The 13,042-nt window shown below is 52.2% G+C and overlaps 1 protein-coding gene across 1 annotated transcript in view; it reads left to right on the top strand.

Annotated features, from left to right (window-relative positions):
• The first annotated feature begins 110 nt into the window (after positions 1-110).
• Positions 111-13,042, top strand: part of TTLL12 (tubulin tyrosine ligase like 12) — a 30,265-nt gene continuing 17,333 nt past the window's right edge. The window contains exons 1-2 of the mRNA XM_077757891.1: positions 111-350; positions 1,215-2,057. Of these exons, the coding sequence (XP_077614017.1) occupies positions 111-350; positions 1,215-2,057 (1,083 nt within the window). The remainder of the gene's footprint in view (positions 351-1,214; positions 2,058-13,042) is intronic.

The raw sequence follows: 13,042 nt of genomic DNA, 5'->3' as shown, positions 1-13,042 counted from the left end.
GTAGGGGGTGCTGCAGGGTGGGGAGAAGGCGGGCTGGTCTGGACACACCTGGAGTACAGGTTCTTTGGGAACTGGGTCCCGATCCTTTGCTGGAGTGTCTCCCAGACGGAATGTGGTACAAGGCAGCTTCCCCTTGGACCCTCTCCTGCGAGTACCGGGCCCACAGTAAGCGTCGAAAGGGACGTGTTCCCGACCCCGACGCAGTGACCTTGGCATCCGTGCTGTGGCCGCCTGCCCGCAGAGGCCTCCAAAGGCAGGAGCCCACCCCTTCCTCTAACCCGTCCCGGGAGGGCAGGCGGCCCACGTCAGGAGGCCCGGCCTCAAGGGCAGCCTTCCTTCCGCCGCGCCACGTGTGTCCCTCGTAGAGTCTGTCCTCACAGAAGGAAAGTCTGGAGTCCGGCAGGGGTGCACGTCCGCCCCTCAGCCGGGAGGCCAGCGCCGGGACAGAGCCAGAAAAGCCCGTACCGCGCTGAGTCCTTGCCGCCGGCGCTGTGGGACACGCATAGGAAGTGGTCTATATTTTGGGGGTTAACATTCAAAATTCCAAGTAGCACAGGAGAGTCCGAAAATTGAACCCCACTCACCCATCCCAAGTGCCTCTAAGGCGCCTCCTCCTGCCCCCGCACCCGGGATGAACGCCGGCCGGGTCTCAGAGCGTGTGGCTGGTGAAGCCTGAGGCCAGGCGAGCGGGGTCTGGGGGCCGGTGACAAGACAGGCCATGACCATGGGCTTGGAGCTCAGGGGCCAGTCACTGCCACCACCTACACCAGCGGTGATGCATCCCCAGGTTGACCAGCACTCCCCCCAGCACCTACTATGCCCAGGTCCACCTTGGGGTGGGAAGGGGCTGCGTCTGGTGGGCAGGTCACTGGCAGTCGGGACCCCCCCTGGGCCGGCACCGCCCTCCCCAGGTCACAGTCCTCTCCAGAAAGAGGCCCATCTTCCCTCCCAATCTGTTGCTCAGGCCCAGAAATTAGACGGGTGTCATTCAGAATGGGGCTCAGGCCACAACCACGGAGGGGTGGGGGGAGCGTGTCCTTAAAGCTCTCCAAACAGAGAGGACCTCTCTTGGACTCCTCCTACTGCCCCACTTGGTGGCTTACGGCAGTGGCCACCCGCAAACCCCACTAATCCATCAGCCCTTCCGGTGGGAGCCCACGGTCCACGGCACTCCCCGCCACTGTGGCCAGACCTGCCCGGTGTCCCCCCAACAGCAGGACAGATGCAGGGCCCTTGCCCTTCACACGGACAAGGTCGCCAGCCACCTGTTTGCCCACTGCCCACCGTCCGGCCCTCCCACCCCAATCAAAGTGCTCCCCACACCATCAGGGGGACCAGACGTCCAGGCGTGGGCTCAGCCCTTGCCCCACCCTGGGGACCTTGAGGGTCCCACCTGTTCAAGCCAGAGCGTCCCTGGTCCACAGAGCCTGGTGGTCCCGGGGAGCTCCCTGGGCAACAAAGCACACGTGTCCGTGGTACCGTGTCGTGGAAGCTGGTGGCAGATTGGTGGCCGTGGTGCCAGTAGTGCTGGTGGAGGCAGAGAGAAAGGACTGCGCCCAGGGAGGCCACGTCCCCGCGTGCGTCCTGAAGAGGAATGGAAGCCAAGGACGAGGGTGCAGGAGACTGGAGACCTGCAGGGGCTGAGCCAGAAGGAGCACCCCGTCGTGGACGGGACGCTGGCCTTGAGCAGCCCCCACCACAGCCCTGTCCCAGCCACCGCCGCCCCTCGCCTGGCACAGACCCTCAGCGGCTGGCCAGTCAAGAAACTCCAAGGAAAAGAGCTAAGGAAAAAGCTTCTGGAAGCAAAGCTCGCCCAGTCGGCCAGGACTGAAAGCAGGTGCCATGGCCCGGAAGTCCCGAGGCATGGCATTGGGGTGACCGGGGAAGCACCCCAAGGTGCCCCTACACCGGGTGCCCGGCAGACGGCGGTCAGGTGGGACCCAGGAGCGGCGGACCTGAACCCCTGGCATCTCCCGGCTCTCTGCTTCCGCGGAAACACGCCAAGGAAAGGAAGAGAACCTGCCTCGAGGTGCAGTGGCCGGCTGGGCCTTCAGCGAGTGAGCACTGGGGTCACCTCCTCTGCCCCCCGAGTCAGGCTGTGCTGGTGCCTGAGCCGGAGCCTTGTGGCTGTGGCCTTGTGCCGGCCTCTCGCCTCCCTCTTGAGCCCCACTTAGACTCGGCCTCTGCCCCCGCCTCTGCTGGTGCCATTTGCCAGTGGTGGTGACCTTGTTCTGCCCAGCTCTGCCCCGCCCCCGGGGGCAGCCTTTACCAGCCCCTCCTCACCCCTGTGGTGACAGAGTCCAGGAGGCCGTGGGGCCCAAGACGGCAGCCTCAGACAGCTTTCCCTCCGCCATCTGTTGATTTGGGCCACACAGATAAACAGTAACCGGTGCCAAAAAGTCACCGGAGAGCAACGGCCCCAAGAGGCTGATTCTGAAAGCCGGAAGAGAGAACCTCTTTCCTTCGGCGTCTTAAAACCCCTGTGTCCTACCTGACCCCTCATTCTGCCAGGGTCATGGCCAAGATCGCCCGTTTTCCACCACAAGAGGCCCTTGCCTGCCGGGGCTGGAGTGGGCACCCACGTGACATTTTGGGGGTTGAATAATCACTCACCACCACCCCCAGCAGGAGAAGATACTAAACTAGGTTAAGTCATTTAGCAAGCATGTGCTGAGCGCTTACTGTGTGCTAGGCTTCTAGAAAGAGAGACCACAGCCATGGGGCTGGCGGAATCCCTGGTACGTCCCTCTCAGTCACAGAGATAAAGGTGATTGGGGCCGGCCTAGGGGTGGCCAGAGCCCAGCGTTCCTTCAGGAGAAGGCAGTGCCTCCCTCCAGCACCCCCTGGTACCCTTGGGGGGATGGAGAGCATCGGCAGGGGGGCAGAGCAGGGCAGAGGTCACCGAGGGAGTCCCGAAGTCTGTGTCCCAAAGGAGAAGCTGCCGCCAGCCCGGCCTCACGACGTGGCCGCCGTTCCCCACCCGCAGAGAGCGAGGCAGAGAGGAGCCAGGCCACCATGGCCAGGACAGCGGCCTCCGCCTCCACGCAGCACCATTGCCCCGTCTAGAACAGTCCCTGCCCCAGAAGGGAGGGTCCTTTCTCGTTCCCCCGGGACCCGGCTGTTTTTTACCTCTGGAAATGTAGCCAACCTGGTAAACGGTATCTGTATCGAAGTCCCTTTTCTTCACCAAAGATACACGTGGTGCAGCTCAGCCCTTCTGGCCAGCGGGACGGTGCCGAGCCAACATCGTTCAGGCCAGAGCCTGAAGGACTGACGTTGGACAGAGCCCCCTCATCCACACATAGAGCAGACGGTTCGAATTCGCCCACGGCTGCCTGAGCACCTGCTGTATGCCAGGCACAGGCACCGTGGCGGCATGGGGGCTGGAGGCCGCCTTGCTTCGTGGACAGAACATCTCAGAGATGCCACAGGCATGGCCACGGCCACGCCTTCCCTCCCGGCACCCCGCACACATGGCCCCCAGGACGCCGGACCCTCTGTTTCTCTGAGGCCTCCCCAGCCCCTGGCTGGGCCCTCTGAGTCTGAAACCGAACCCTTCATGTCTCAACCGGAAGCACTGAAAGGCCTGCGTTCCCCCCCCCCGCCACCCCCACCCATGGCCCTGCGAAGCGGGTGGGCCTGACGCCCCTCCGATGTGGAGGCTGAGACTCTGGGAGGCCCAGGGACGTGCCCAAGGCGAATGGCTTGTAATTGCTGGAAGTGAGAATCCAACCCGAGCCCATCTAAACCCAAGGTCGGGAATGCCTGTGAAACATCGGTGACAGTTGTGCAGATTGGGAAGCGCAGCTGAGTCAGGCCTGGCCGTGGGGAGTTTGGGGGCACGGACGGAGAGGAGGGAGTCAGGAGGGGTGCACGTAGTGCCCTTCCCTCCCTCCGGAGCTAAAAACTCAGGGGAGGACCAGCTTCTGGCCTCTCCCCTGTGTGGACAGGCCACTTCCACCGCAGGGCAGGCTCGGCCGCGGCTGGGGGCTCACGCGGAGTGGCCCCCAACCCTGGAGAGATGCGCAGACATTAGAGAATGCGGGTGTCCCTCAGAAACAGCGTGGTGAAAAGTAGGGGCCAAAAGAAAGCTCACCAACGCCTCCCGCGTACTTTGTTGTGCAGTTGGGGGGGGGGCATAGATCCCCAGGACAAGTCTCACTCCGCCGAGGGCAGAACCTTGAACAGTCTGAGCAGACCCGGTCCACCCCACTCTTGGAACAGGCTATCTGAACAGCTCTGGGGGGTCCTTGTTTCCCCAGCCTCCGCTGGGGGTCCCGGGAAGGCGTCCCCCTGTCCGGGCGCCCTGGCAATCACTCTGCCTGCAAGAGTAACAAATACCAACGCGACAATGTTGTTTTTTCCTTCCATTGCCTCCAGTATTCAAGGTTTTGTTTTCTCCATCATGTTCATACGTATGCGTGTAATTAAACGTTTGTGGAAATCCCTTTAATAATAAACAGGAAATGAACCTAAATATTGTTCGTTTCTCTCATTCATCAGAGGTCATCCAGAGGGGAAGGAAGGTAACTGGAATCAGGAAAAAAAAAAATTTTTTTCCAGACATTCCTTGGCTGTTGTTCGGGGCTAAAAGTGAAGGGGCTAAGGTCAGCTTCTGGAAGGCAAAGCGGTGGATTTGAGATTTGCATGTTAAGAGCACCCGAAATCAGGGAACTGACAGCTTCCTAAATGAGCTGCCAGGAGGTAGAATTTCTCTGTTTCAAATTCCACTGCTCCTCATGACTCGCAGTGTGAAAAAGATCTTCCTCTATACTGTGGGGTTTGTTTGGTTTTTTTTTTTTTAACGTTTATTCATTTTCAAGAGACAGAGATAGAGCGCGAGCCAGGGAGAGGCAGAGAGAGAGGGAGACACAGAATCCGAAGCAGGCTTCGGGCTCCGAGCTGTCAGCACAGAGCCCGACGCGGGGCTGGAACTCACGAACTGCGAGATCATGACCTGAGCCGATCAGACACCCAACCAGTTGAGCCACCCAGGTGCCCCTACACTGTGGCTATAATCTTGGAGTCACGGTCACCGTGGGCCCAAAACTAGATGCGCAATCGATGCTGTGTGTGTGTCCGCACACACGTGCATCTGTTTCTCTGGGAATATGACCCATGGCTTTCATTAGATTCTCAAAGAAACCCAGAACCCCAAAGAGACTGATAACCATTACTCTCTTCGAGAATGTGGAGAATCCCCTGGCGTCATGCACTCAGCAGGAGAAAAGAAAACAATCTTATAAATGACACTAATATTCCAAATAAGTGACAATAAACAGCAAGGTTGTTTTGCCTGTTTGGTTGGTTGGGTTTTTTGGTTTAACGGAATAAAAGTCTAAGGAAATTTCTGGAATATACACAAAAGAACTGAAAAAGCAGGGTCTCAGAAATCAATTTGTATACCTCTGTTCACAGCAGCCTTACTCACAATAGTCAACAGATAGAAGCAGCCCAAGTCCTGACCAATAGGAACATCAGTGCTCATTTAGGAACGTGTTAGGATAAACCACACATGGTCCATCCAAAGGAACAGGATTCAGCCTTCAAAAGGAAAGCAGCCCGGGGCACTTGGGTGGCTCAGCTGACCAAGCACCAGACTCTCAGTCTCAGCTCAGCTCATGATCTCATGGCTCATGAGCTCGAGCCCCACATTGGGACTGTCAGCACGGAGCCTGGTTGGGGATTCTGTCTCTCCCTCTCCCTCTCAAAAAAAAAAACTTTTAAAAACAAGTAAATAAATAAATTGTGAATGAACCTTGCAAACNACTGCTAATGAGTATATGGTTTCCTTTTAATGTGATGGAAATGTTCTGGAATTGGATCACCGGGATGTTTGCGCACCATGCCGCCTTGTGAGTGAATATACTAAAAACCACTGAATTGTATACTTCGAAGGTTAAATGTCATGAACGTGAATTATTTCTCTGATACAATAAGAAGTAGGTATTTGAGGGGCACCTGAGTGGTTCAGTAGGTCGAGCGTCTCACCTTGGTTTCAGCTCATGATCCCAGGGTCATGGAATCGGGCTCATGAGTGCAGAGTCTGCTTGGGATTCTCTCTCTCTCTCTCTCTCTCTCTCTCTGCTCTCCGACTCACACACATGTGCACTCTCTAAAATATAAAAAGAGAAAGAAAAAGAAATAGGTATTTGGTCTTTGTCCCAATTCTTGCCATCCAGCTCCTAAACCCTCCGAGTCTCCAGTGTGATGTCTTCTGCGTGCTATGAAGGACTAGGGGCCGGGGTCCCTGGATCGCTCCCGGATGAGCTGGCCACTGGTCACCAGAAAGACCAAGGCATGTGTAGAGGATCCGAACTTTGAGTTCCACTCCCTGACCTGTGGCCAAGGATTTAATCGATTGTGGCTACGTAATGAAACCTCTATAAAGCCCCCCAAATAAGGGGTTCAGAGAGCTTCCAGGCTGGTGGCCACGCAGAGGTGCTGTGAGGGTGGAGTGCACGCGCACATACACACACACACACACACACACACACACACACACACACACATTTGGTTCCAAAATATGACTAAAAACAGTTCAGGTCTAAACAAGACAAAACAAGACACCCCAATGTGGAGTGAAAAAAAGCTTCCTAAGTTAATACCACCGTGTCTTTAATCTCAAAATCAAGCAAACCTGAACCAGATATTGCTTAAGTAAACATCCACACACAGGTGAGGAAGGAGTATTTTTTTTAAACATTTATTTATTTTTGAGAGACAGAGACACAGAGGCTGAGCAGCGGAGGGGCAGGGAGAGAGGGAGACACAGAATCCAAAGCAGGCTCCAGGCTCCGAGCCGTCGGCACAGAGCCTGACCCGGGGCTTGAACCCACAAACTGTGAGATCATGACCAGAGCCGAAGTTCGACTTGACTCTCCTTCCAGGAGAAGGAAGGGGAAATAATGGAGAAAAGTGCGGCACTGTTGTTGTTGTTGTTGTTGTTTTTTAAATATTTTATTTATTTCTGAGAGAGAGAGAGAGAGAGAGACAGTATGAGCAGGGGAGGGTCAGAGAGAGAGGGAGACACAGAATCCGAAGCAGGCTCCAGGCTCTGAGCTAGATGTCAGCACAGAGCCTGATGCGGGGCTTGAACCCACGAACCGTGAGATCATGACCTGAGCTGAAGTTGGACGTTCAACTGACTGAGCCACCCAGGTGCCCCGCAGCACTGTTGTTCTTAACAGCTTACGTGGGGTTCCCCTCTCGTTTTATTTGTATCAAGTATTTTATAGGAAAACAAAGGGACAGCGAGGGTTTGAACACATGTCCTTCGAAAGCTGCCAGACTAGAGACCAGCCTATCCTCTCCCTGCGGGCTCCCCACCCCGACTCTCCCTACCTCCCCACCCGCCCCCACCCGGGCAGGGAAGCCGACTGCTGCCCCTTTGGTTGCTGAACAGATGAAGTCCTTGACTTGGGCGTGGGCTCCAGAGTGGATGAAAAACACACGTTCTACAGGCACCCTCAGCACAGCCCAGGGCAGGAGAAGATTGCAAAGGTCACCCCGGGCTTGTGATTTTTTATTTTCAGGACAGAAATTCCTTCTTCCTCTCTCTTTCTCTGTCTTCTTTCTCCCTGGGGGCGAGGGGGGCAGAGGCGGGACTGGATGTCAATCAAATTGCACCTTCAGCGTCCCCTGAAAGGGGCGCCACTTCAGATGAGACCCAAACAATGAGTTGAAATTAAAGAGGGGAGCGGAGGGCAAGGGCCCCCAGGGGGGAGGGGCAGGACACCCCCTGAGCAGGGGCTGTGCGACCCGCTGCAGGAGCAGGAGGCCACCAGAGGGGCAGGACTCAAAGAGCGAGGGAGAAGGTGATGCCAGGAGGTGGGAGAGGCCAGCAGGGCTCAGGGGTCCCACGAGGGGCTGGGCTGGTACCCTGGGCACCGGGTAACTACGCAGCGTTTCAGGTAGAGACCCGATGCCATTGGGTTTGCATTTGGGGAAGAGAATGCAAAACGGGCCTGCCCTGTCCGAGGGATGGGTCAGGCATGTTCACGGGACGGGACCACTGCGCGAGAGAGACACAGGCTCTCAGGCTCCCTTTTCCAGTGGGAATGACCTCTGGGAGGCCGCGGCCAGAGCTGCTACAAGCCTTCCATCACTACAGGGGCACAGCCCAGCAGAGGGGGAAGCCGGGAGAACAGAACCGAGAGACAAGATAGGAAAACCGGATCCTAGAGATGCTGGTGCGCCCCTAGATCAAGCTGGACCTGAAGCCTGTGCGAACACCTGTGTTAAGTGTCCTATGGTAGTTCTGGCTGCCATAGCAAAATGCCACAGACTGCGTAGCTTAGACTACAGAAATTTGTATTCTGGAGGCTGGGAAGTCCAAGGTCAAGGTGCCAACCCATTTGGTTCTTAGTAACGGTCCTTTTCCTGGCTTCTCACTGTGTCCTCAGTTGGCAGAGACCGTACTCTGATATCTATTTCTTTTCTTTCTTTTTAAAAATTTTTAATGTTTTATTTATTTCTGAGAGAGAGAGACAGAGAGAGACAGTGTGACTAGAGGAGGGTCAGAGAGAGAGGGAGACACAGAATCCGAAGCAGGCTCCAGGCTCTGAGCTGTCAGCACAGAGCCCGATGCGGGGCTCGAACCCACAAACCGTGAGATCATGACCTGAGCCGGAGTCAGATGCTCAACCAACTGAGCCACCCAGGCGCCCTTCTATTCCTTTCCTTGTAAGGGCATCAGCCCTATCAGATCAGGACCCCACTCTTATAACCTCATTTAACTTTTATCTTCTCACAGGCCCTTTCTCCAAATACAGCCACAGTGGGGAGTTAAGAATTCAACATACGAATTTGGGTAGACACAAACATTCAGTCCATAACATTGTACTGGCCAATATTTTCCCTTTTCCTTTTTTTTTTTTTTTTTAACATTCATTCATTTTTGAGAGAAAGAGCATGAGTAGGGAAGGGGTGGAGAGAGAAGGAGACACAGAATCCAAAGCAGGCTCCAGGCTCTGAGCTGTCAGCACAGAACCGAATCCAGGGCTGAAACCCACAAATCACGAGATCATGACCTGAGCCAAAGTCAGACGCTTAACAGACTGAGCCACCCAGGCGCCCCTAAATACCCTTTATCTTTAAGCCAGTTTGAGTTGGATTTACTGTCCCTTGGAGGAGATTAACTCTACACTGATGTGGAGAGGAGGAAGATGGAGGTGTCAGGAAGGACAGGTAGGTTTTCAGCTAGTGGAACATATAGTTGCTCCGAATAAAATAATTATTAGAAGTATGACATATGCTATCTACACTGGCATAAGGCTATAATGCACGGTACAAAATATAATATCGTTCTTATTTGTGATGATCAGGTCAGTGAAGTAGGTCCTACTTACCTAGTGACAATAAAATCTTGTTACGTACTGAATATTCACAGTGAGGTCCTGAGGTCCCTGCCTGCCTGCCACCTGATTTGTGCCCCATTCTATGGCCTGCAAGGTGCAGGCGGCCGCGGGAAATTGCAGGGTAGGGATGCACAGGGTGTGTGCGGGAAACCGAGGCTGAGCGGCCCTGCTCCAGATTGCGTAGAGAAAACTGAACACTTCTGGTTGTGCAGTGTGTTCCTTCTCATCTATAAATCTGCAGGGTTTTTATTTATATTTTGTTTAGTAGTCTTTTTTTCTTTTTTTAAAATTTTTTAATGTTTGTTTATTTTTGAAGGAGAGACAGAGAGACAGAGCACGAGCCGGGGAGGGGAAAAGAGAGAATCTGAAGCAGGCTCCAGGCTCCGAGCTGTCAGCACAGAGCCTGATGCGGAGCTCGAACCCACAAACCATGAGATCGTGACCTGAACCGAAGTCGGACGCTTAACTGACTGAGCCGCCCAGGCGCCCCCTGTAGTATTTTTAATTATTGTGCAATAAATCTTTTCAGGAGCATGACACTTACAAAAAAGGAGTCCACGTTTCATTTAAAATTAAGTCCTGAATCTCCATTTCTTGGATTTGATTATGTCCCTCTTTCTCTATCTTTTTTTAAAGTTTATTTGAGAGGCGGGGGGTGGGAAAGGGCAGAGAAGAGGGAGAGAGAGAGAGAATCCCAAGCAGACTCCACACTGTCAGTGCAGAGGCCGACATCAAAGTTGACTATGCAATAAAAACTTCCACAAAATATTTGTCGACGTTTACCCTCCACCATGGGGGCCAGTGAGATGTCACTAACCACAAGCCACATCAGATGATACAATTCCGACTCAGAAGCATCACATCTACTTCAAAAGTTGATAATTATTTTCGAGGACTGTGCCCAGAAAATGAATCACCACGTGCAGCCACAGAAGCCGGTTGATGTGTCACTCCATAAATCCTGACTTCATTTAGATCAAATGATTTCTTTCTTTCATTTTTTAAAAAAATTTTTTAGTGTTTTACTTATTATTTCTGAGAAAGAGAGAGAGACAACATGAGCAGGGGAGGGTCAGAGAGAGAGAGAGAGATACAGAATCCGAAGCAGGGTCCAGGCTCTGAGCTGTCAGCACAGAGCCCACCACAGGGTTTGAACCCAAGAACCATGAGATCATGACCTGAGCCGAAGTTGGACGCTTAACCGACTGAGCCACCCACACGCCCCAATGACTTCTTTCTTTTAAATGACATTAACTTCACTTGCTACAATTCCAAGCTGTCTTGTCCTCTAATGGAAAGCAAAGCCATCACTGTAGATGCGAGATTCCTCCACCGGCTGAGGAATTATTCCACAGAGGACGCCAACGTGTATCAAAATATATACATGAAATATATTGTATATCAAAATATATAAATGGAATGGATGGTTCCATTTTTTTTCATCCACCTTATGGAATCAGAATTAAGCTCTTGGAAATGTATTCTGTCCAAAGTGACAAAGAGAAGGCAGGCAAAAGAAACGTAGGTGAAAGTGAGTGTCCTTACGATCTGCAGTCCATTCATAACTATCTGAGACAGGCGGAGTGTGACAATCCTCAAGGCACTCACAACTGCCTTAATGCCTTGCTACAGACCAAAACACAAAAAACAAACAAACAAACAAAATCTTACCTTACCAATAGCCAGATTTCCGGGATCCTGTAAGTCTTCTTTAAAAAACACATGGAGGGGCGCCTGGGTGGCTCAGTGGGTTGAGTGGCCTACTTTGGCTCAGGTCATGATCTCACGGTCCGTGGGTTCGAGCCCCGCGTCGGGTTCTGTGCTGACAGCTCAGAGACTGGAATCTGCTTCAGATTCTGTGTCTCCCTCTCTCTCCGTCCCTCCCCCACTCAAGCTCTGTCCCTCTCTGTCTTTAAAATAAACATTAAAAAAATAAATAAATAAAAACATACGGAAATCCCTTTGGAAACTTCCTTTCTCTCTATCCTCCTTCTCCAACTTAAAAGTATATTATCAATCACGCTTCATGATCCTAAGCGTTGCTCTTTCTGCCCTCCGGTTCTGTCCCTGTGCTTTAATAAAACCACCTTTTTTTGCACCAAAACGGTCTCTAGAATTGACAGTTCTCTCCCTGGCCACGTCTCATCACCAAGTAAAAACCCAACATTATTGTGAGTGTTACTCAGGTAAATTCAGTACAAAAGTTGAACACAGATGGCATTTCTTTGGCAATAACGCCCATATGAAGTGTGATGGGCATAGCAGAAAGGGACTAATACTCCCACTAAATTAAGAACCCCCCCCACAGAGCAGAAATGTACTTGGAATTGGGTGTGTTTAATAATGTCACCCAAACAAGCTGTAAATTACATCATTTGAATTAGAAATCATAGTTGCCAAAATTTACAAACATTTTTTTCATAATTAGACTAAATGAACTACAAAATTTGTGTGACAAAAGTGATGGTAGAGGGGTGCCTCGGTGGCTCAGTCTGTTAAGCGACTGACTCCTGATTTTGGCCGAGGTCCTGATCTCATGGGGGTGAGATCAAGCCCCTTGTCCTCAAGCTCTGTGTTGGGTATGGAGCCTCCTTAAGATTCTCTCTCTCTCCCTCTGTCCCTCCCCTGCTCATTCTCTCTCTCTCAAAAAAAAAAAAAAAAAAAGGCCATGGTAGACACAAAAATGCGCAAGTGCACGGCAATAACGATTTTTTCTGGGCCCCTCAACAACAGACACTTTGGAAATGTGAGTCTTTGCACACCACTGTTAAGTGTCCTGGTGACCTTGAAGGAGTCCTCGGAACTGGTGCATTTTATCCAAATTAAGTTCAAAACTTTTAAAGTATTCAGAGTCTGTATCTCCCTCTGTCTCTGACCCTCCCCTGCTCACGCTGTCTCTCTCCTAGAAATAAAAATTTAAAAAAAATTTTAAGAAAGTATTCAGCAACTGAATACCCCCCCAAAAAAAATAGCCTTAAAGCTTTGTAGCAAATTATGACTGCAAAATTGCCACAAGGTAATGAAACGTGGCCCTATAAAAGCAGAAAAACTTGAAAAAACTGAACGCTCAAAGAAGGATTTCTGAAGTTCCATAATCGCACTTCGAAATACTATCGCACTACCTCCCCTTGTTTAAAAAAAAAAAAAAAAAACCAACTCTGAGTTTAATTGAATAAATTTACATTTTTAATCCAATTGTACGGATATCGTGAAGCACCACTATTCTGCAGCACCGAAATCTGGTGAAACGTTCAAAAGAAATCAAAATCCCTCCCATCCACCCCCGGGCCTGCAAGTCTTCAAACTACAGCGCGTCTCCCATCCAAGTACTAACCAGGCCCGGCCCCGCTTAGCTTCGGAGATCAGATGAGATGGGCGCGTTCAGGGTGGTATGGCCTAGACTGGGTGACTCAGTCGGTTAAGCGCCTGACTTCTACTCAGGTCATGATCTCGCGCTTTGTGAGTTCGAGCCCCGCTTCGGGCTCTGTGCTGACAGCTCAGAGCCTGGAGCCTGCTTCGGATTCTGTGTCTCCCCGCTCAGCCCCTCCAATGCTCATGCTCTGTCTCTGTCAATAATAAATAAACGTTGAGAAAATTTTTTTTAAAAAGTGTAGTGGGTGCAGGGCCCACCCCAGACTCCAGGCCTCAGTTTCCTTTTCCGGACAGCTTCTGGAGCCTCTTCC

The sequence above is a fragment of the Crocuta crocuta genome, unplaced genomic scaffold (genome assembly GCF_008692635.1).
Source record: "Crocuta crocuta isolate KB4526 unplaced genomic scaffold, BGI_CrCroc_1.0 scaffold143, whole genome shotgun sequence".
In the NCBI taxonomy this organism is placed as follows: domain Eukaryota; kingdom Metazoa; phylum Chordata; class Mammalia; order Carnivora; family Hyaenidae; genus Crocuta; species Crocuta crocuta.
This window is presented reverse-complemented; position numbering and strand designations above follow the sequence as displayed.